Here is a 16,945-nt window from a genome sequence, read left to right on the forward strand (position 1 = left end):
CATACATACATACATACATACATACATACATACATACATACATACATGCATGCATGCATGCATGCATGCATACATACATACATACATACATACATGCATGCATGCATGCATGCATGCATGCATGCATGCATGCATACATACAATTTTCATTCAACCTTTTTTTAGACAGGTAAATCCCATTGAGCCTCGAGGACTCATTTACAAGAGAGACCTGACCCATCCATTAACTTTATCCACTTCTTCCTTTTCGGGCTGTGGGTGGTCACTGGTGCCCATATCCAGTAATCACTGTGCAAGAGACGGGGGACACCCTGGACAGGTCTCCAGTCTATCACAGGGACACAGAGACAAACAACCATTCACTCTCTCTCACCTAGTGACAATTCAGAGTTACCAATCAGTCTAACATGCATGTTTTTTTGTCTGTGGGAGGAAACTGGAGTACCTGGAGAAAATCCACGCATGCACGAAGAGAACATGCAAACTCCACCCAGAAAGGCCCCGGACCGGGATTAGATCCGGCAGCCTTATGACTGAGAGGCTACAGTTGAACCACCCGTCAAAGTATCCCTTTAAGAAAATTGTTTTCTATACTGTTCAAATTTACCTACACCCAGAAACAAATGACAAACCTGACATGACACCCAACAGAAAAGAAAACCACAACAATGTTTCTAACGCGTAAACCCCCTCTAGTGGGTGTTTTCAGACAAAGGCCTTCCTGCTGTGAGGATAACTTGGGGTCAAGTGTGTAAACCCATCAGACAAATCAATCCAGCTGGTCGCATGAGATGTCACACAGCATCCAGCAGCTGCCTGAACGCTGCATCTGAAGCTGGACATAAACATGGAAAGCTGTTCACATCCTGTGTTTCTGCTCCAGAATGCAAGCCCATGGCATTTCATAACCCAGAGGAGTAAACACACACCCTGTTGTTTAGCCAATTACATGCAAACAGTGCAAATGCACACTGAAAGGAAAAGGCTGCTCAGTATAATCCACACAAACACCAGTTAAACTTATCAGTGTCACGTTATTGTTTGTCTGCGACCCAAGCCTAAAGGTCACCGTGGACCATGGCGTAAACATCAGCAGCCCAAAGTGCTTTGGTTTTATAGCTGCTTGCAGTTGTTAACACTAAAGTGTTGATAGTGTGTAATTGTGATGACGTGGCCTACAAAAATCTGGAGCCGTTTGTGTGAAAAACACTGTAAAAACCTCCATAAAACCAGGAAGAGTAACACAGTATGAGTCGACCATGGTTTTATTACTCTAAATGAGGCTTGATATGACATTAGTCAGTATTTTTATGAATCTCCTTACCGAAAAAGACAGAGTATGATGATGGCAACTATCAGAGAAATGAGCGACACACTGTGACCGACGGTGTAACCAACTTTGATGGCGCCGAAGAATTCCCCCTGTAGGAACATATTCTGTTAAACAAAACTGATTCAGCTCTTTAGACCGAGTTCAACGTTTCACATGAAACCACATGAGCACTGACTGAATTTTCCTCCATGGTGCTGTTGGGATTGTAACCACAGTCCAGTATGTATGAGTCCATACTGATGGGGGTCCAGCCGTCGGCGGTGCAGGTCTTTGACAGATTACCTGATGGGCAGACAGAGACAAGACTTTGTATTGGCAGTGACACAGCTAAACTTTGTGGATTCAGTTTTTGATGTGATAATTCAGTTTTAATATGATAACGCAGGGTGACCTGTTGCATTGTTAGTATAAAAAGTGTAACAAAGGAGCACAGGTCCTGTCCAGGTCTCCACTTAATTAGCCAACTAACAGTTTTAAAGGAAGCACAGATTTACTTTTGTCTTCTTGTTTGAGCAGAAGTTATCTGCAAAGAAAATTGTGCAAAAGTTTGTATCAAAACAGACCCACATGTAGAAAACTGCTGCTAAGAATTTTAAACCTGAAACAATCAGTGGTGCCACATCTGATGCCCTCCTGACCAAACATGCCCTACATGCATAATCAGTCTGTCAGCAAAATATCTCACAAACCATCGTGTACAGGTTCTATTAAAATTCTCATAAAGTAAATATTAGATGTTCATCTACATCTGGTTAACGTTTGGGAGCAGCCTGATTCAAGATGGCTGCCACAACTAGTCAATATTTGTGAACACAAAAATGCTACAACTCAGTCATTTTTATAGATATTGAGCTAACATCTGGTGTAGTAGATGAGGGTCGGCCCCATTATTTTTTCTGAGAGCTAAGAGATCTCACAGGATCTTTGTTCAAAACTTTGCTACACAAAGCTGTTAGATATATGCAGAACTGATAGTTTTATTTTTAAATAAATTCAGGAAAGGAGAGGACGAGCTTAATGAGCTTAGTGGTGACTAAGCTGCACTCATCACAAGAATAAAGTGAAACAAGTGGTACCCTGATGTCCCCCGTCTCCGAGGGATTGGAAAAGTGAATGCTTGTAGTTTTTTAAATAAATGTTTTTCTGGACTGGATAAATTTGTTTTTTTCTTTATGTCCAAGACTGCGCAGAGTGGAGGGAGAAATTTTCTCCATCAGCAAGAACAATGGAGGAGCCAGGGTGTAGCCAGTGGTGGTCTTGGTCCCAATGGTGTCAAGCATTTGTAATGTATGTGTGTGTGTGTGGGGGGGGTGGCTCAGTGGTTAGAGCAGTCGTCCTTCAATGCAAGAGTTGGGGGTTCGAATCCACCAGCAGTCACATGCTGAAGTGTCCCTGGGCAAGACACTGAACCCCTCATTGCCTCTGATGTGTGTCCCATCGGTGTATGAATGTGATATAAAGCACTTCATGAAAACAAAATTTCCTGAGTTTTCCCTGTCTGGATAAGGTGAAAATCATTTTCCAGGTTTTCCCTGATTTCCAGAGTCGATGGAAACTCTTCCGTTTATAACACAAATGTCACTGGAATCCATCCAAAATTAAAATTGAAAGGAGGTGATGGCCAGCTGTCCATCTTACTCTAAGATGCTGAGACAGTCCATAAGTGAACCTGCCTCCATCTGTTAGAAGTCTCTCTGGCCCTCCTGTAAGAGCAGGAGTGACCGTTCAGAGAGCAAAAGTCCAAGGACTACAGGAGAAGAAAGTTTATTAAAGAGGCAAATCTCTGCAGAACCACAAACACAAGAATCTGACAGATGACAAAGCAGAGATGCAAAAGATGAAAAGAAAAGATACTCAGCAGCAGAGAAGCACCCACAAGTTCTGCTGCACATTTGTCTTCTATTTATAACTTCTGCTCCGTTGTGCTTTTCAGACTTATATCGTTAGTTATCGATATTTAAAACCCAAACTCAGATCATTTGTTCCACACTAAGGAGATAACTAAACTTAGGTTGTCTATATTATATAAAAATCTATTTGGATTGTCCAGTGTGTGACACTGACATGGCTGTGTAGGCTAACATACAGTATGTTGTTGCAGAGTTATTATGTTTCTCTAAAACCCTCATGTACAGCTGGTAACTGAGCCAGATGTTATAGGGTTAACGTTACAAAGAACCCAGCCAGATAAGTGGTTTCATTCTGTTACTTGTCCAGCAATGTTTTTCAGAGCAGCTCCAGCGCTTTTGCAGAAGTGGCTTGTGGCAGTATGTAAACACAGCACTAACATGTAAAACATATGTCAAAGTGTCTGCAGTCACCACTGACAACTGTGTAGTGTTTCAGCAGCTGGTGAGCTTGAAGTAGAAGCACAACTTGTGTCTACCTCTGTTTTTTTTTAAACACCGTGAACCTGTGGATCGGACACGACGTCTCGGAGCCAGCACGCTGCTGTGAGAATCAAAGCAGAACCTTTCTATGTTGGTTCTAACAAGGATGAGTCAGGTTCTCTGGACTCATTCTTTTTGTTGAAACATTTCGTCTTTTATCCAAAAGACTTCTTGAGTCTGAGGCGCTGCAACAAACTCAGTCTTATAAGAGGCACCTTCTCATGGTAGATCAACCAGTTTGCTGCTGACATCCAGAACTAGCTGTTCACATGTAAAAAGGAGGACCATCAGGCTAACAATTGTTGTTAGTGCCATGCAGGCTGCTTGCTATTCACAGAGGGCTGAGTGATTCTAGCAATAAAAAGCATTGTAAGAGGAGAACAGTGAAACACGGAGGCCTCTACCTCTATTTAATGATGGGCGGTTTCTTTTCACAATGATGTCCTCCTTTACTCCTCTCAAACCACCTCTGTCCCTCAGATTTTCATCACATTAATGATTTGTCATGTCTGCTGTTTTGCTTCTGTCTCTTCATGAGACAGAGACATATTAAAGTTAGGCCAGCTCCAACCACCCTTGCTGCCTCGGTCCATGAAGAAACCTTACAGAAGGTGCCTGACCTGAGCTGTGTTATGAACGAACCGTTACACATGTGTGACATTAACCATAAACAATAGAAACTGAGGACGCCATTGTTGTTGTGTGTGTGTGCATTTAAAAAATCGCTAGAAACATTTAAAATAAGAGTTCTGCATGTGGCATATTCTATGCCTGTCAACAAACTATTACATGGCAATGTACAGCAATGGCCCAAACAAGCAAAGGCTTGTATAACCTTTGACCTTGATTTGTGACCTTGACCAGCTGGGGTGATGAAAATATTGTGACACGCAGTCCTGTGGTGGAACAAATGTGTATCAAGTTTTATTAAATTAACTTGACGGATTAGCAGTTATGGTCCAGACAAGTCAAGACCTTGTCCGAATGTTGACCTTGATTTGAGACCTTGACCTTGGAGCTGATGTGATGAATAGTGTACGTTACACTCCATCTATATGTATCTGGGGGCGGCTGTGGCCGAGTGATTAGAGCAATCATCCTCCAGTGCAAAAGTTGGGGGTTCAATTCCACCAGCAGTCACATGCTGAAGTGTCCCTGGGCAAGACATTGAACCCCTCACTGCCTCCGATGTGTGTCCCATCACTGTATGAATGTGATCTAAAGTTCTGATTATTCTTTGTAGAGGTATAGTAGAGTGCTGTATGAATGGTTAAAAGAGGGAACAGCTTTGAGTGTCTTGATAAGATAGAAAGACGCTATATAAGTACAGTTAATTTACCATTTATCTAGTGATGATGCATGTGAGTATGAAGTTTTATTAAATTATCTTGAGTGGATGAGAAGTTATGAGTGGGACAAGAGAAGGCTTACGTACAGAGACTACCATGATACGTCCGTCGTTGACTGGTGTAAAAAGAGTCATCAGAACCGAGCATCGTGAAACAGATCTGTCAGTTTTGTGGAGAGAACTTTACAGTAAACACCAGCTACAATTCAGTAACTTCTACTTTAGCAAGTCTTTTTTTCGTGCATGAATAAAAAATTCAACACTAGCATGCTCGGCCATTCGATGCACGCTCATGTATGGAGTTATTACGTCCCTCATGTTCCCATTAGGCTGAGAAAACACTCTGAAAATGGAGGTAAAAATACTCAAAAAGTAGTTTTAAGGACTCTAAATAGCCAAAGTTTTGGCAGATTATGAACAAAAATTAGGGGGACCGCCTTAAAGGGTCATAAAGACGGTGAAAAGGTCTGCTGTGGGTTGAAAACACCTTTAACTGTGTTTGTCTTCACTGCACCGAACATGTGAAAAGATTATTTCCTGTCAGATTAACCAGATTAACAACTGCAGCAGTGTTTTAAGGAAGAGTCAAGACAGAATCTGAGAGTAAAGCTTGAACTGTGGCTGAGTTCAGGTGAGCAACATGAAGCTACTGTGTGTTGATGTTTGGAGCTTAACTCTAAGACACGTATAAAGCAAGCGATACACAGATTTACCCAATTTTAACAGTGAATGTTTGTAGTTTTCTACATGAGTGTTTTTCTGGACTGGAATTGAACAGGGAATGTCACCTTAATGGTTTTAGTGTACAGTGTAAATTATTCAAGAGGGCAGGAGTTACACTGTAGAGAAAGAGGATTTTTTTTGTTTTCTTGTCCGAGGCAGCACAGAGTGGCGTATCTTGGTGAGTGGAGGGAAACATTTTATCCACCACCAGGTGCAGTGGTGGAGCCAGGGGGTGGACAATGGTGGCCTTGGCCCTCATAAATTAATCTCCAGCCATCCAGATCATTTGAGGAAACTATACTTTATATAAAAATAAAAACTAGAAAGCACAGTTTCCTCAAATGATTGGGGTAGTCAGTTTACATATATATGGGGGAGGCCATCTTGGATTTTGATGTGGCAACCCAGTTTGTGATGGTAACCTTTCTTACGCCTAGATGCAGTCACACACCAAAATGGAAGTCGGTACCTCATATATTTTTTAAGTTTGCACGCTCACACCACAGACAAACAGACGGGTGGACAGAGGGTATTTCCAATTGCCCCTCTTTGCTTCACAATGGGGGACAAAAAGGGAATCCAACATTAACAGCCATAAAACAACATCGCTCCTTTGGATAATTTAATTATCCAAATGATGATATCCAGATGACCACAGTTTAAACAAAAGCTTGGATTACCTGGTAAAACAGTAACAGAATAGTAGTCCTCATTTATCGTTGGGGATCCATACTCTGAAGCCAGGGCTTAATTTGTAAACTGATAGATCCCAAAACAAAAATAGCGGGCAGTCTGGTGGTGGGGGTTCGGTCGGTGGGTGGGGGAGATGAAGTAGGGGTTGTGCGGGGGAAGTGGAGCTTGTGGGTCCTCCTCCCCCTCAATTTTTTGAATAAAGTGGATGCTATTTCCTGCATTTTGGTGTAGCCTGTTTTAACGGGTTGTTAAACATCTACGTTTACCTACATTTGTAAACACTTGATTAAATTACTAGTTTAGAGAGCAACAACAGGTTGTGTGTGAATAGAGCAGCATTGATTCTGTCAAGTGTCTCCCCCACACACACACACACACACGTCATGTTTCTGAGTCGAACTCTTCTCTGCTGAATATATTCCTGCGCGTTGTTGCTCCTGCTGCTCCAACCTCGATTACGACTGTCTTCTCAGTTGTCCATCTAAGAACCATCCATCCATTTATTTTATGAAAGTAAATTGGACTGTCTTTTCGACACTTTGATCGCTGTTTTTTTTTACAGTTTATTATAATTATTATAATTAGACCTTTATTCATTCAGGTTAGTTCCCATTGAGCCTCAGAGACTCATTTACAAGAGAGACCTGTTACATACAACATACAGGCAGATGAGAAAAAGAGAACATGAGGATGGAAGAAGCCAAAAAAATCATGTCTCACACCATTTTCTGGCGAGGAAACAGTGTAAAAGACGCAAAAAAAGGACCTCGCAACATAAAGCTGCAACATCCAATAACATCATAATCCATTTATGCATAGAGGTCGACAAAGCCGGTGAGTTCTATTTCATATAGGCTTCGCCCTTTAAGGCTATCGCTAGTGGGTTTATCCCTTCGCGCACAGCGCAGCATTGAAAACTTTAGTCCACGCCCACCTGCTGTGTGAGCCTCACCCCCGGTCTGTATAAATTACGGTGAGACCGGGTAATCGGCTCCCATTTTTTCTTCAGCCAGCTAACTAGCACTGTCAGAAGAACAAAGAAGGAAAAGATGTCCAGCTTTGACCGGCACAATGTTTGCTAAGGATGCCTGGGTCTCCACCACGCCAACCTCCTGCTGTCCCGGTGAGCTCTTCCTCCCCGAAGAGAAGCAGAGACGAGTATACTTGTTCAAGGTAAGTGCCGAGGAGTGTTTTTACGTGGCGGGCTGCTACCCGCTGGATGACGCCATTACCTTTTCTAACGTTTTTCCTCGCGGCGAATTGGATGATTCCCTCGAAAAAGGAGATGTTAGCAGTAGCTCCGCTGAGTGTTTTTTCCGTGGAGGGCCGCTACTTGCTGGACGCCGCCACCGCCTTTTCTAACGTGTTTTCGTCGCAATGAATCGGATGATTCCCTTGAAAAAGGCGTTGTTGGCAGCAGCTCCACTGAGTATTTGTCCGTGGCAGGCTGCTACTCGCTGGACGACACCATCGCCTTTTCTAATGTTTTTTTCCTCGCGGTGAATCGGATGATTCTCTCGAAAAAGGCAATGTGGGCAGCAGCTCTCCGCTGAGTGGTTTTTTTCCGTGGCGGGATGCTACGCGCAGGACGACACCACAGCATTTCTTTGACACAGAGTCACGCAGTGAATCGAATGATTCCTCCGTGAAAGGCGATGCTGGAAACAACCTCGCTGCCCCTTCCCTCCTGGAGAGCGTAGTGACGGAAGTAGAGCGGTCGAACAGATGCTCAGCCACCTCAGGTCTTCCCACGTCAGCGACCACACCGCTCCCAGCCATCGGCGCCCTCCTCTCGAGGCTGCCCGGCATAATCCAGGAGGCTGCTAACACAAAAGCCCTTTCCATCCCTCGCCTCCCTCCGCCCTGATCAGATGATCTGGCGAGAAGGTTTGGCTCTGCCCCGGCTCGTTGCCCTGATCCCATCTGGCCTCGCTGTCCAGCTGTGACATCACATTGGAATGAGGCTGCAGCAGGGCCCAGCAAGCTGAAGACATCCGTCTCCACCTTTGCCTCCATCTCCAGAGTGGAGGGTTTTACCGATCTGTGTTTTTTTCCCTCAGTTCTCCCCCAATGAGCCAAGCCTGGCGGAGGCACTTGGGGAAAAAGCTTCCAGGATGGACCGGCAACCTATCCCTCCAGAAAAGCATGACCAAAGGGTGACAAAGCTCACCAAACGAGCTCAGCAGTGCACATCCCAGGCGGTCGCGGAGAACAACAACATCGCTCTGCTGGCCTACAGCATCTCAAAGAGGCTGGAGGAAACAGACTAGCTAGAGGAGACAAAGAGCTCTCTTTGTAACGCCAATGATGTCATCTTAAACATGTGCGCCACCTCTGCAGTCTGCCTGTCCCGCATCGCTGCCCAGATGACCATGATCCAGAGGACCATCTGGCTCCGCCTCTTGCCATCCTTGTCCGAGAGGCTGCAAAAAGACCTGCTGGAGGGCCCCATTACCCCAGAGGCACTGTTCGGGACCAACTTCAGGACCATCCTTGAGAAATCGCAGAGGTACAAGGAGGTCTCAGAGACTGTACACCATCTAGTGACGTCACAGTCTTCCTCCCACTCCTCCGGCTGCTGGAGGGACCGCCTTGGCCAGCAACAGCAGCAGAGGCACTCCACAGCTGCAGCAGCGACTTCACGCTCCGCTTCTCCGCCGGCCCCCTCCACCATGGAACAGCTCCTTTCAGGGAAATGTGTGTGTTTTTTTGACTATGTATGTTTTGAAATAAAACAGAAACATCTCTGAAAGTAAAGTTTCATCTGAGACTGTCAGCTCAGCTGAACTCACAGCTGCCTCTCTTCACACATTCCCCACATAGAATGAGCCAGTAACCTCTAAACAGCGTTGTAAATGGCACAGCAGTTCAGTAAATATCACAAAACACTCGTCTGCCACGTCAGCTAAAATGAATTTTTTTCAGCAGACCGAGTCCGGTAAAATCCCTCGTTTTCAGCCAGAGCCCGTTTTTTATTTCTGCTGTTTTCTGCCCACTCACAGCACAGCGGGAGTAAACGTGTTTTCACTACAACAGCTGCAGCCTCCACTGAAACGGTGTCTCACTCAGAAAGCACTCACGCCTCCTCTCAGTGCGCGCCGGCTCACCTCAGCTCTAATGTGAGACCGCAGCCTGGGCTCAGCACAGAGGCACACATACAGCCTTTTTTCTGTTGGAGCCCCCCTTTGGGTTCCCCCCGGAGAATCTCCAGAGCGGGTGATGGCAGTAAGGGTTTTTTTAGTCTGGTTGACGTTCATGAGAAACATGACACAACACAAAATGCGTGCCTGCTCTCTGAGCGTTACTCAGAGTGGCAGCGAGTGTGTTCCCTAGACAGATAGACGGACCGTCTGATCAGCAGGGGTTACACGCTGCAGTTCGCAGCTCAACCCCCACCATTCAGAGGGATTATAGAGACGATTCTGTCTTCTCCAGAACAGAGCTCATCTCTCCAGTCAGAAGTTCAGGAATTTCTGACGAAAAACGTGATTTCCAGAGTTCCCAACGGAGAGAAAAATACCTTTTTTTCCCTCCCACTACTTCCTGATTCTGATAAAAAAGCGGAGGGATAAGACCCATTCTCGACCTGTTCATGTTCAGCAATTCGATCATGGGGAGACAACTCCCCATGCTGACAAACAGCTGCTGGAGAACTTCACCAGAATGACTGGTTTTCACCTCCATAGATCTGAAGATCTGAAGAGATTTTCCATCATTCTGAAACCCCCCACGCACATTCTCGAAATGCGTGGACAGCTCTGCAGTCGTTACACATGGCAGGAATGAGAATTATTTTTATCTAGACGATCTGCTCTTATTAGCTCGGTCCAGATAGGAAGCAGTCGCACAGACCAAAACGCTAGTGTTACACCTGCTAAACCTGGGGTTTTCTATAAACTGGGAAAAAGTTCAGTTCGTCCGTCCCAGATGATTGTTTATCTGGAAGTGGAGCTAAACTCAACCACAATGAGAGCCCATTTATCACAGCTGAGAGCCAAAGCTCTATCAGCTCAGCTCCGCCGTGTCAAACCCAGCTCCGCCATGTCAAACCCTGCAACATAGTGACAGTTCTGCCTGTCATGCGACCCCTGGGATGATGTCAGCGGCCCACATCATGGTTCCGCTGGGCCTACTTCACATGAGACGCCTTCAGAGATGGTTCGCCTGCCTGCGCATAGATCCTATGTGCCAGAAGAAGCGGATTATCTTTGTGCCCCCCTCCGTGAGAACCGATCTGAATCACTGGGGAAACCCCCTCATTCTGTCAGAGGGAGTTCCCATCAGCAGGCCTACGTCACACGTCTCAGTTTTCACAGACGCGTTCCTGTCAAGCTGGGAGGAATGCGTCTGTCCCAAGCAGTGGGAGCACAGTGGCTGGACCACATGTCGCTTTACATAAATGTGCTAGAATGTTTTCAAGGTCTGAAATGTGACTCAGCATTTTGCCCCCCTGCTGCTGGATCAGCATGTTCTGATCCACACGGACAACAAGTGACGACAGCTTACTTAAACTGTTAGGGAGGCATGCACTCAGCCTAACTGTTACGCATTGCGAAACAGCTGTTGTGTTGGGCACACAAAAATCTGCTCTCCATCAGAGCAGTGTACATTCCCAGCGTCCTGAACAGGGGAGTGGGTACCATGTTGAGGGGCGGTCCCCGCCACAGAGGCTGGAGCCTCCATTCCGAGCTGATCTCTTGGATTTGGAGTAGGTTCGGCTGAGCAGCAGTGGATCTGTCCGCCACATGGGAGAACGCCCAGTGTCAATTATGGTTCTCACTGAGCCCACGAGATGACCCACAATTAGGAGTGGACGCCTTCACACAGCCCGTGGCCAAAAATGCTCCTTTATTCGCTTATATCAAAGTGGACAGCTTTTCAGCGCTGGTGCATGGAGAAAGGTGTAGAGGCCATCTCATGTCCACTAGGTGGCATGCTGTCCTTTCTGCAGCAGCTGATGGACAGAAATCTAGCATTAAGCACAATTAAGACTTATGCTGCAGCTATTTCTTCCTTTCACGAGGGCTTCGGTGACAGAACAGTTTTTAATCACCCGTTGATGAAGTGTTTCCTGAAAGGTGTACGGAGACACAGACCGGTGTCACGCCGAATAATTTAATATAATTATTAATATAATTTATTATAATAATTATAATAATTATTATTTATTATTATTTATTTATTTATAAGAATAGAATAATTTATTTTAAATAAAAATCCCATGCCGATCATGCAGCTCATCCATCAATCAGCCAATTGTATGTATTGTCCAATCTTATTTTGAAAAACCGCGATAGAGCAAATCTGCAATAATGAACCATGAAGTAGCGAGGGACTGCTGTATATCTTAAAAACATCAAACTCAAGTTAGATCTTTTTGGTTTTTCTTCAGCATTTTTAGTAAATGTGCATCACTGAATCTATAAATTTAAAGGCTCACTTCCTGTTGAGGATGAACACCATTAAAAAAAGATGTCCTTCTGACTCTATGTGTAGCATCAACACACAGCTCACCTCGTCTGTTCTTGTGGTGCAACAACAGGAAGCACAGTTTACTCTATCATTGTTTAATTGTTTTCTCTTTGGCATTTCTTCTTTTAGTACAATAAAGACACAAGTTAATGACAGATTAATCCAGCTGCTGTGGAAATCTAAATATTGGACACATTCCTCACATTTCCCAACCATGTCGCTCCACAGCCACTACCAAATGGTGACAGGGTTGGGAAATAAGCAACAATCCAGAGTCTTAGAATGTGTTTGGCATTAAAAGTCGGTCAGCTCTCAAATACCTGAGCGGCGTAATGCAGAGACGACGGAGGCTTAGTTTCTCCAAACAACACGACAGGACACAAAGGCCAAGATAAGCCGCTGATGTTTCAGCCACTGGATCTGGCCCGTTTGAGGGATCGTCAGAAGAATGCTTTCATCGTTCCCCAAAACATGACTGCAAGGATTTTCAGTCATGTTCAGCGACGAGGAGAGCTCAGATGAGTTTATCAGTCCAGAATTATTTTCATTTAATCCTCTGCTTTCAGTCAGCATTGTTCATTCTCATTTTACCTTGGAAGTAGATATTAATGATAATGAGGCGTGTAGATGTTGGCCTTGACATAAGGACAGTCTGTCAGTGAGTGTGCAGAGAGGGCGACTCCCTGGTGTTATTAGCAGAGATGAATGGCTGGGTGTTGGTGTTCGACCTGCTAGGTAAAGAGTTCATGAGAATGGCAAATATCTTAACTAAATTTACAACTCTGCCCCTCAATCTCTGTGGCGCCGTGTTTCGTAATGCTTGTTTTTACTGCGAGAGCCTTGTCAAACGAGCAGCTCAGGACGCCTCAATGGCTCTAGTCTTTCACAAGTGTTCCAGGCTGTGAAGCCACGGGGACTTTTTACACATTTTGGGTAAGAAATTCACAAATGAGGGCACGTATGGACAAGTGACCACAACGCAACCTAGCCGGGTTTCTAAAAATCCTTTCAAAGTAGAAGTCGAGAAGATGAAAAACAGAAATCGGTGCATCTATGTAAAAAGTACTTTATTTTTTAGCTTTTGAAAAGCTCATGTGTAAATAAAAGCTTCCAATCCACCTGGGGTGGTAGTTTACTAATCCCTGACTAGTTGATTTACTGTGTAATTGAAGTGATCATTGCAGCAAAGGTCAGCTCTGTTCCTCTTGAAGCTCCTGCTCAGTGGGGCTCTGTTGACCCCTGAACCTTTGACATGTCAGAGACATTTTATTTTTCAACGTCAAAAATCTGCTGGTTCTTAATCTCTCCCTTCATCTTTTTCCCTGGAGCGCTATCTTCTCCTGGGTCACACCACATCTCATTTGGGTCAGTGCACAGCTTCCCACAGAAGCCTTCCCTTTCTGCCCTGAACTCTCATACGCTCACAATAAATCCTTGCCCTGACTCAGCCTCATATTGAAAAAAATAATAATAAAAGTGACGCAGATTGCAGTCTGGATTCCAGTGGCAGGCAGCTCAGTCGTCAAGTTGACTACATGAGCACAACAATAATTCATAGGTGGCTTTTGAATCATTAACCTTGAGTCAAATACTGCAGAGGAGTGAACGCTCGAGTCTGACGCATTCAAACCAGCATCAAATGAGGGGCTGGTTCAAGACACAAATGTCCAATTTTTTTTATGCCGTTCTCTTTTATTCTTTACAATATTTATTATATTGCATGCACACACACAAGTCATATTTCCACTCACAGTTTTAGCCCTAACTGAATACAGACGTGTTTAATGGAAGGCATGCGTACACAAAAAAGTAGGTAATCGTGAAATAATGAAAACCCGACCAACATGATGATTCATTTACAGACATAAATAAAAGACCAGCATTCCTTCAAGAATATTTTCACCTGCAGTTTTAAATTAAAACCATCGTCTGTTGACAAATGATGAAGTTATAGCTGAACCTTCAAGATAATACTTTGTACACAAAATAACTCACTCTCTTAAAGTATGTGTTACAATTCAATTCAGTTTATTTATGTAGCACCAAGTCACAACAGAAGTCATCTCAGGGCACTGAACAGTAACATTCACATATAAAATTAATAATTTAACATTATTTATCTGAGGAGCAGACTGCTTTGAGGCTAACTTCATCGCAGACACTCATCTTGAGCAAGCATGAAGACGACAGTGGAAAGGAAAAACTCCCTCACGAGGAAGAAACCTTTAGCAGAACCAGACTCAGGACAAGCGGCCATCTGCTTTGACTGGCTGGGTTTGAGAAGAACAGATACACAATGGCAGGTCAAGAATCACGTTAAAATAGAAATAGCATCAAATGAAAACTATTCAATTTTAACAACTCATTTAAGGAAATTAGGTCAATTTGTCCTCTAGTAGTCTAAGATTAAGGCAGCATAACAAGCCAACCCTAACTATAGGATTTATCAAAAAGGAAAGTCTTAAGTCCAGTCTTAAAACTGGATAATGTGTCAGCCTCACGGGCAGAAACTGGACATTGGTTCCACAAGAGCTGAGCCTGATAACTGAAAGATCTTCCTCCCATTCTGATTTTGTAAACTCTAGAAACCACAAGTAAACCTGCAGCCTGAGAGCAAAGTGCTCTGTTATGAAAATATGGAACAATAAAATCTGTAATATAAGATGGATTTTACTTTTATCCTGATGTTCACTCTTTTTTAGCAATTTGAGATTCATTGTGAATTATAAATAAAAAGTTATTATGGAGCTAAGTTGTTGACAACCAAACTGTTTTTTATGACTGATTTTATGGGAGTTCTGCTCTGCCAGCTCCTGCACCCACAGCCAGACTCTAATCAGCTACACCTGTGGATCATCGACTTGATGAGCATGAGGAGCATAAAACGTTGTGGAAAACATTTAGCCAGCGCTGGCGCATTACCTGCCAATGGTAGTGTTGTTCTAGCCTTTTACTCGTGTCTTAAACCAAGTATTAAAGATTTTATATTTCTCTCCGTGCCTCCAGTGAGTTAGCCTTGATGTCCTCCTGTTTCCTGAATCCTCCTATGTGCCTCGTCAGCTGCCTCCATGCCTTCCTACCACTTGCCTAACACCTGCCATCATTCACACCTCCTTCACCTGGAACCATTTGGGTCAGCCCTCCCCATGTCTGACCCCGACCTCCATCAGAAAGAAGATCAGCAATAACATTATCATCCTTGACTATAGGAACTCTAATCACCTCTTTGCTCCTCAGGGTTCCAATCCCTCCCTGGCTTATTGCATTATTTATCACATGTAAATAAACACTGTAAATTCAGAGTCTTGGCTTCTGTTCCCATTTGTCTTTGGACCTGGGTATAGCTGCAATCGTTACAGATTTTTGTGTTTGTTCATTAATTAGCTGTGGCGGCCATTTTAAAAAAAGTTGACCCTGAAAGTTAAACAGGTGTAAATGTTCCTCTGGTGATAATTTAAAATCCATCTACTAGTTGTCAAGGTATTTTGCTAACAGACAGACATAGTGGACTAACAGGTAATGGAAAGTTGTTGTTTTTTATCAGTTAGTGCTCAGAGAATGACTTGGGGATGACTCTCAGCTACTACCACTCAGCCACAGTGAGCGTTAGAGTCAAAGGAACATGAGAGGAAGCACAAGGTTTTAATGACACATCAAATGTTTTGCACAGAGAAAATGGTAATACTGTCAATAATTATTAAAGTTAAACACTCTGAGATGTCTTTTGTAAAAAAAATCATGTGTTTACAGAATCAATCAATATCCAATAATCAAAACCTTTTTTTTTACCAACGCATACTGAAGCATACTGAAGCACTTTTAAAAACATTTCCTGCAGACTAGTTCACTCTTTACAACAATATCTGGGTTTTGGTCCTGTCTCTATGTTTCCTCATGTTCCCAGCTCTCAGTGTTTTCCCTCCTTGTGCTCAGTCCCCGTCTCACCTGTGTCATGTTAATCACCACCGGTGTCTGTTATTTGTTTCAATCAGTGAGTGTGTATATTCAGATTGTCTTTGTCTGAGGATTGTCCTCGTGGTGTGTTCTGCCCTCCGTCCTGTGTCCTGGTTACTAAGAGTACGCTGCCCCGTCAGCTTCTGTTTTGTTATTTTTGTAAAAACAACTATTTTGAGTTTTTCCACGAGCCTCTTGTCATCCTACTGCACTTGGGTTCAACGCTCCTGACGGCAGAATGCGACAGAAACCCATTATAAACCCAGCAGGACGATGATCACTCTGTTCGAGTTTCTGGCCCGTGAGGCAGACAAAACCGTTCAACGAGACAGAGAGAAGGAGGAGAGGAGGAAGAAGCTGTTTTGGGGGACCCGCCTTGCCATTAAACCTGGGTCCTCAGCCTCGCAGCCTCTCCATCCCTCTATGACTCGCCTCGCCACTGCACCCCGCTGCCCACCTCCTCCTCGCTCTTCACCTGGCTGTCCCAAACAATCGTCCGAGGGGGACGGACCGCTGGTCCTCCCCGAACCCAGCGCAAGAAGGGGAGAACCTCGCTAGCAGAGGAAAGGCCCAGCCCTCAGTCACCCGAGGAACGGCAAAACATTACGCTGTGTGTGTGTGGGGGGGGTACGTGTGTTCACCAGAGGAGCAGTCCAGCCATCCTTCGCTGGAGGAGCTCGAACAGTGGCAGGTTTCTATGGTGGCAATATATCTGGACCTGCTTCTGCCCTGCCTCAAGGAGACCTAGATGGACGCTCCTCACTCCAGTCCTCCAGAGGGATTCACGGCTCCATCTTCTGCGGCAGCCCCGGTTCCACCACCTGCTACAGTTTCAGCCCCATCACCTGCTGCAGCTCTGGCTTCTACACCTGCTACAGCCCTGACCCCATCTCCTCCAGCTGCAGTCCCGTTCCCTGGTTTTCCAGCTACAGCTTTGGCTCTATCAGCTGCTGCAGATCTGGACTCCGGCTCATCTGCGGTCCTCGCTCCTGGTCTGCCCGAGGTCGTTGCTCCTGGCTCTTCGGCTGAGGT

The 16,945-nt window shown here is 44.6% G+C and overlaps 1 protein-coding gene across 1 annotated transcript in view; it reads right to left on the bottom strand.

Annotated features, from left to right (window-relative positions):
* The window catches only part of LOC119414883 (vasoactive intestinal polypeptide receptor-like), a 37,516-nt gene that overhangs the window by 1,385 nt on the left and 19,186 nt on the right, over positions 1-16,945 (bottom strand). Inside the window, exons 4-5 of the mRNA XM_037682003.1 lie at positions 1,509-1,615; positions 1,325-1,422 (exon numbers count right to left, since the gene is read on the bottom strand). Coding sequence (XP_037537931.1) covers positions 1,325-1,422; positions 1,509-1,615 — 205 coding nt within the window. The remainder of the gene's footprint in view (positions 1-1,324; positions 1,423-1,508; positions 1,616-16,945) is intronic.

The sequence above is a fragment of the Nematolebias whitei genome, chromosome 9 (genome assembly GCF_014905685.2).
Source record: "Nematolebias whitei isolate Nwh7 chromosome 9, NemWhi1, whole genome shotgun sequence".
NCBI classification, from domain to species: Eukaryota; Metazoa; Chordata; class Actinopteri; order Cyprinodontiformes; family Rivulidae; genus Nematolebias; species Nematolebias whitei.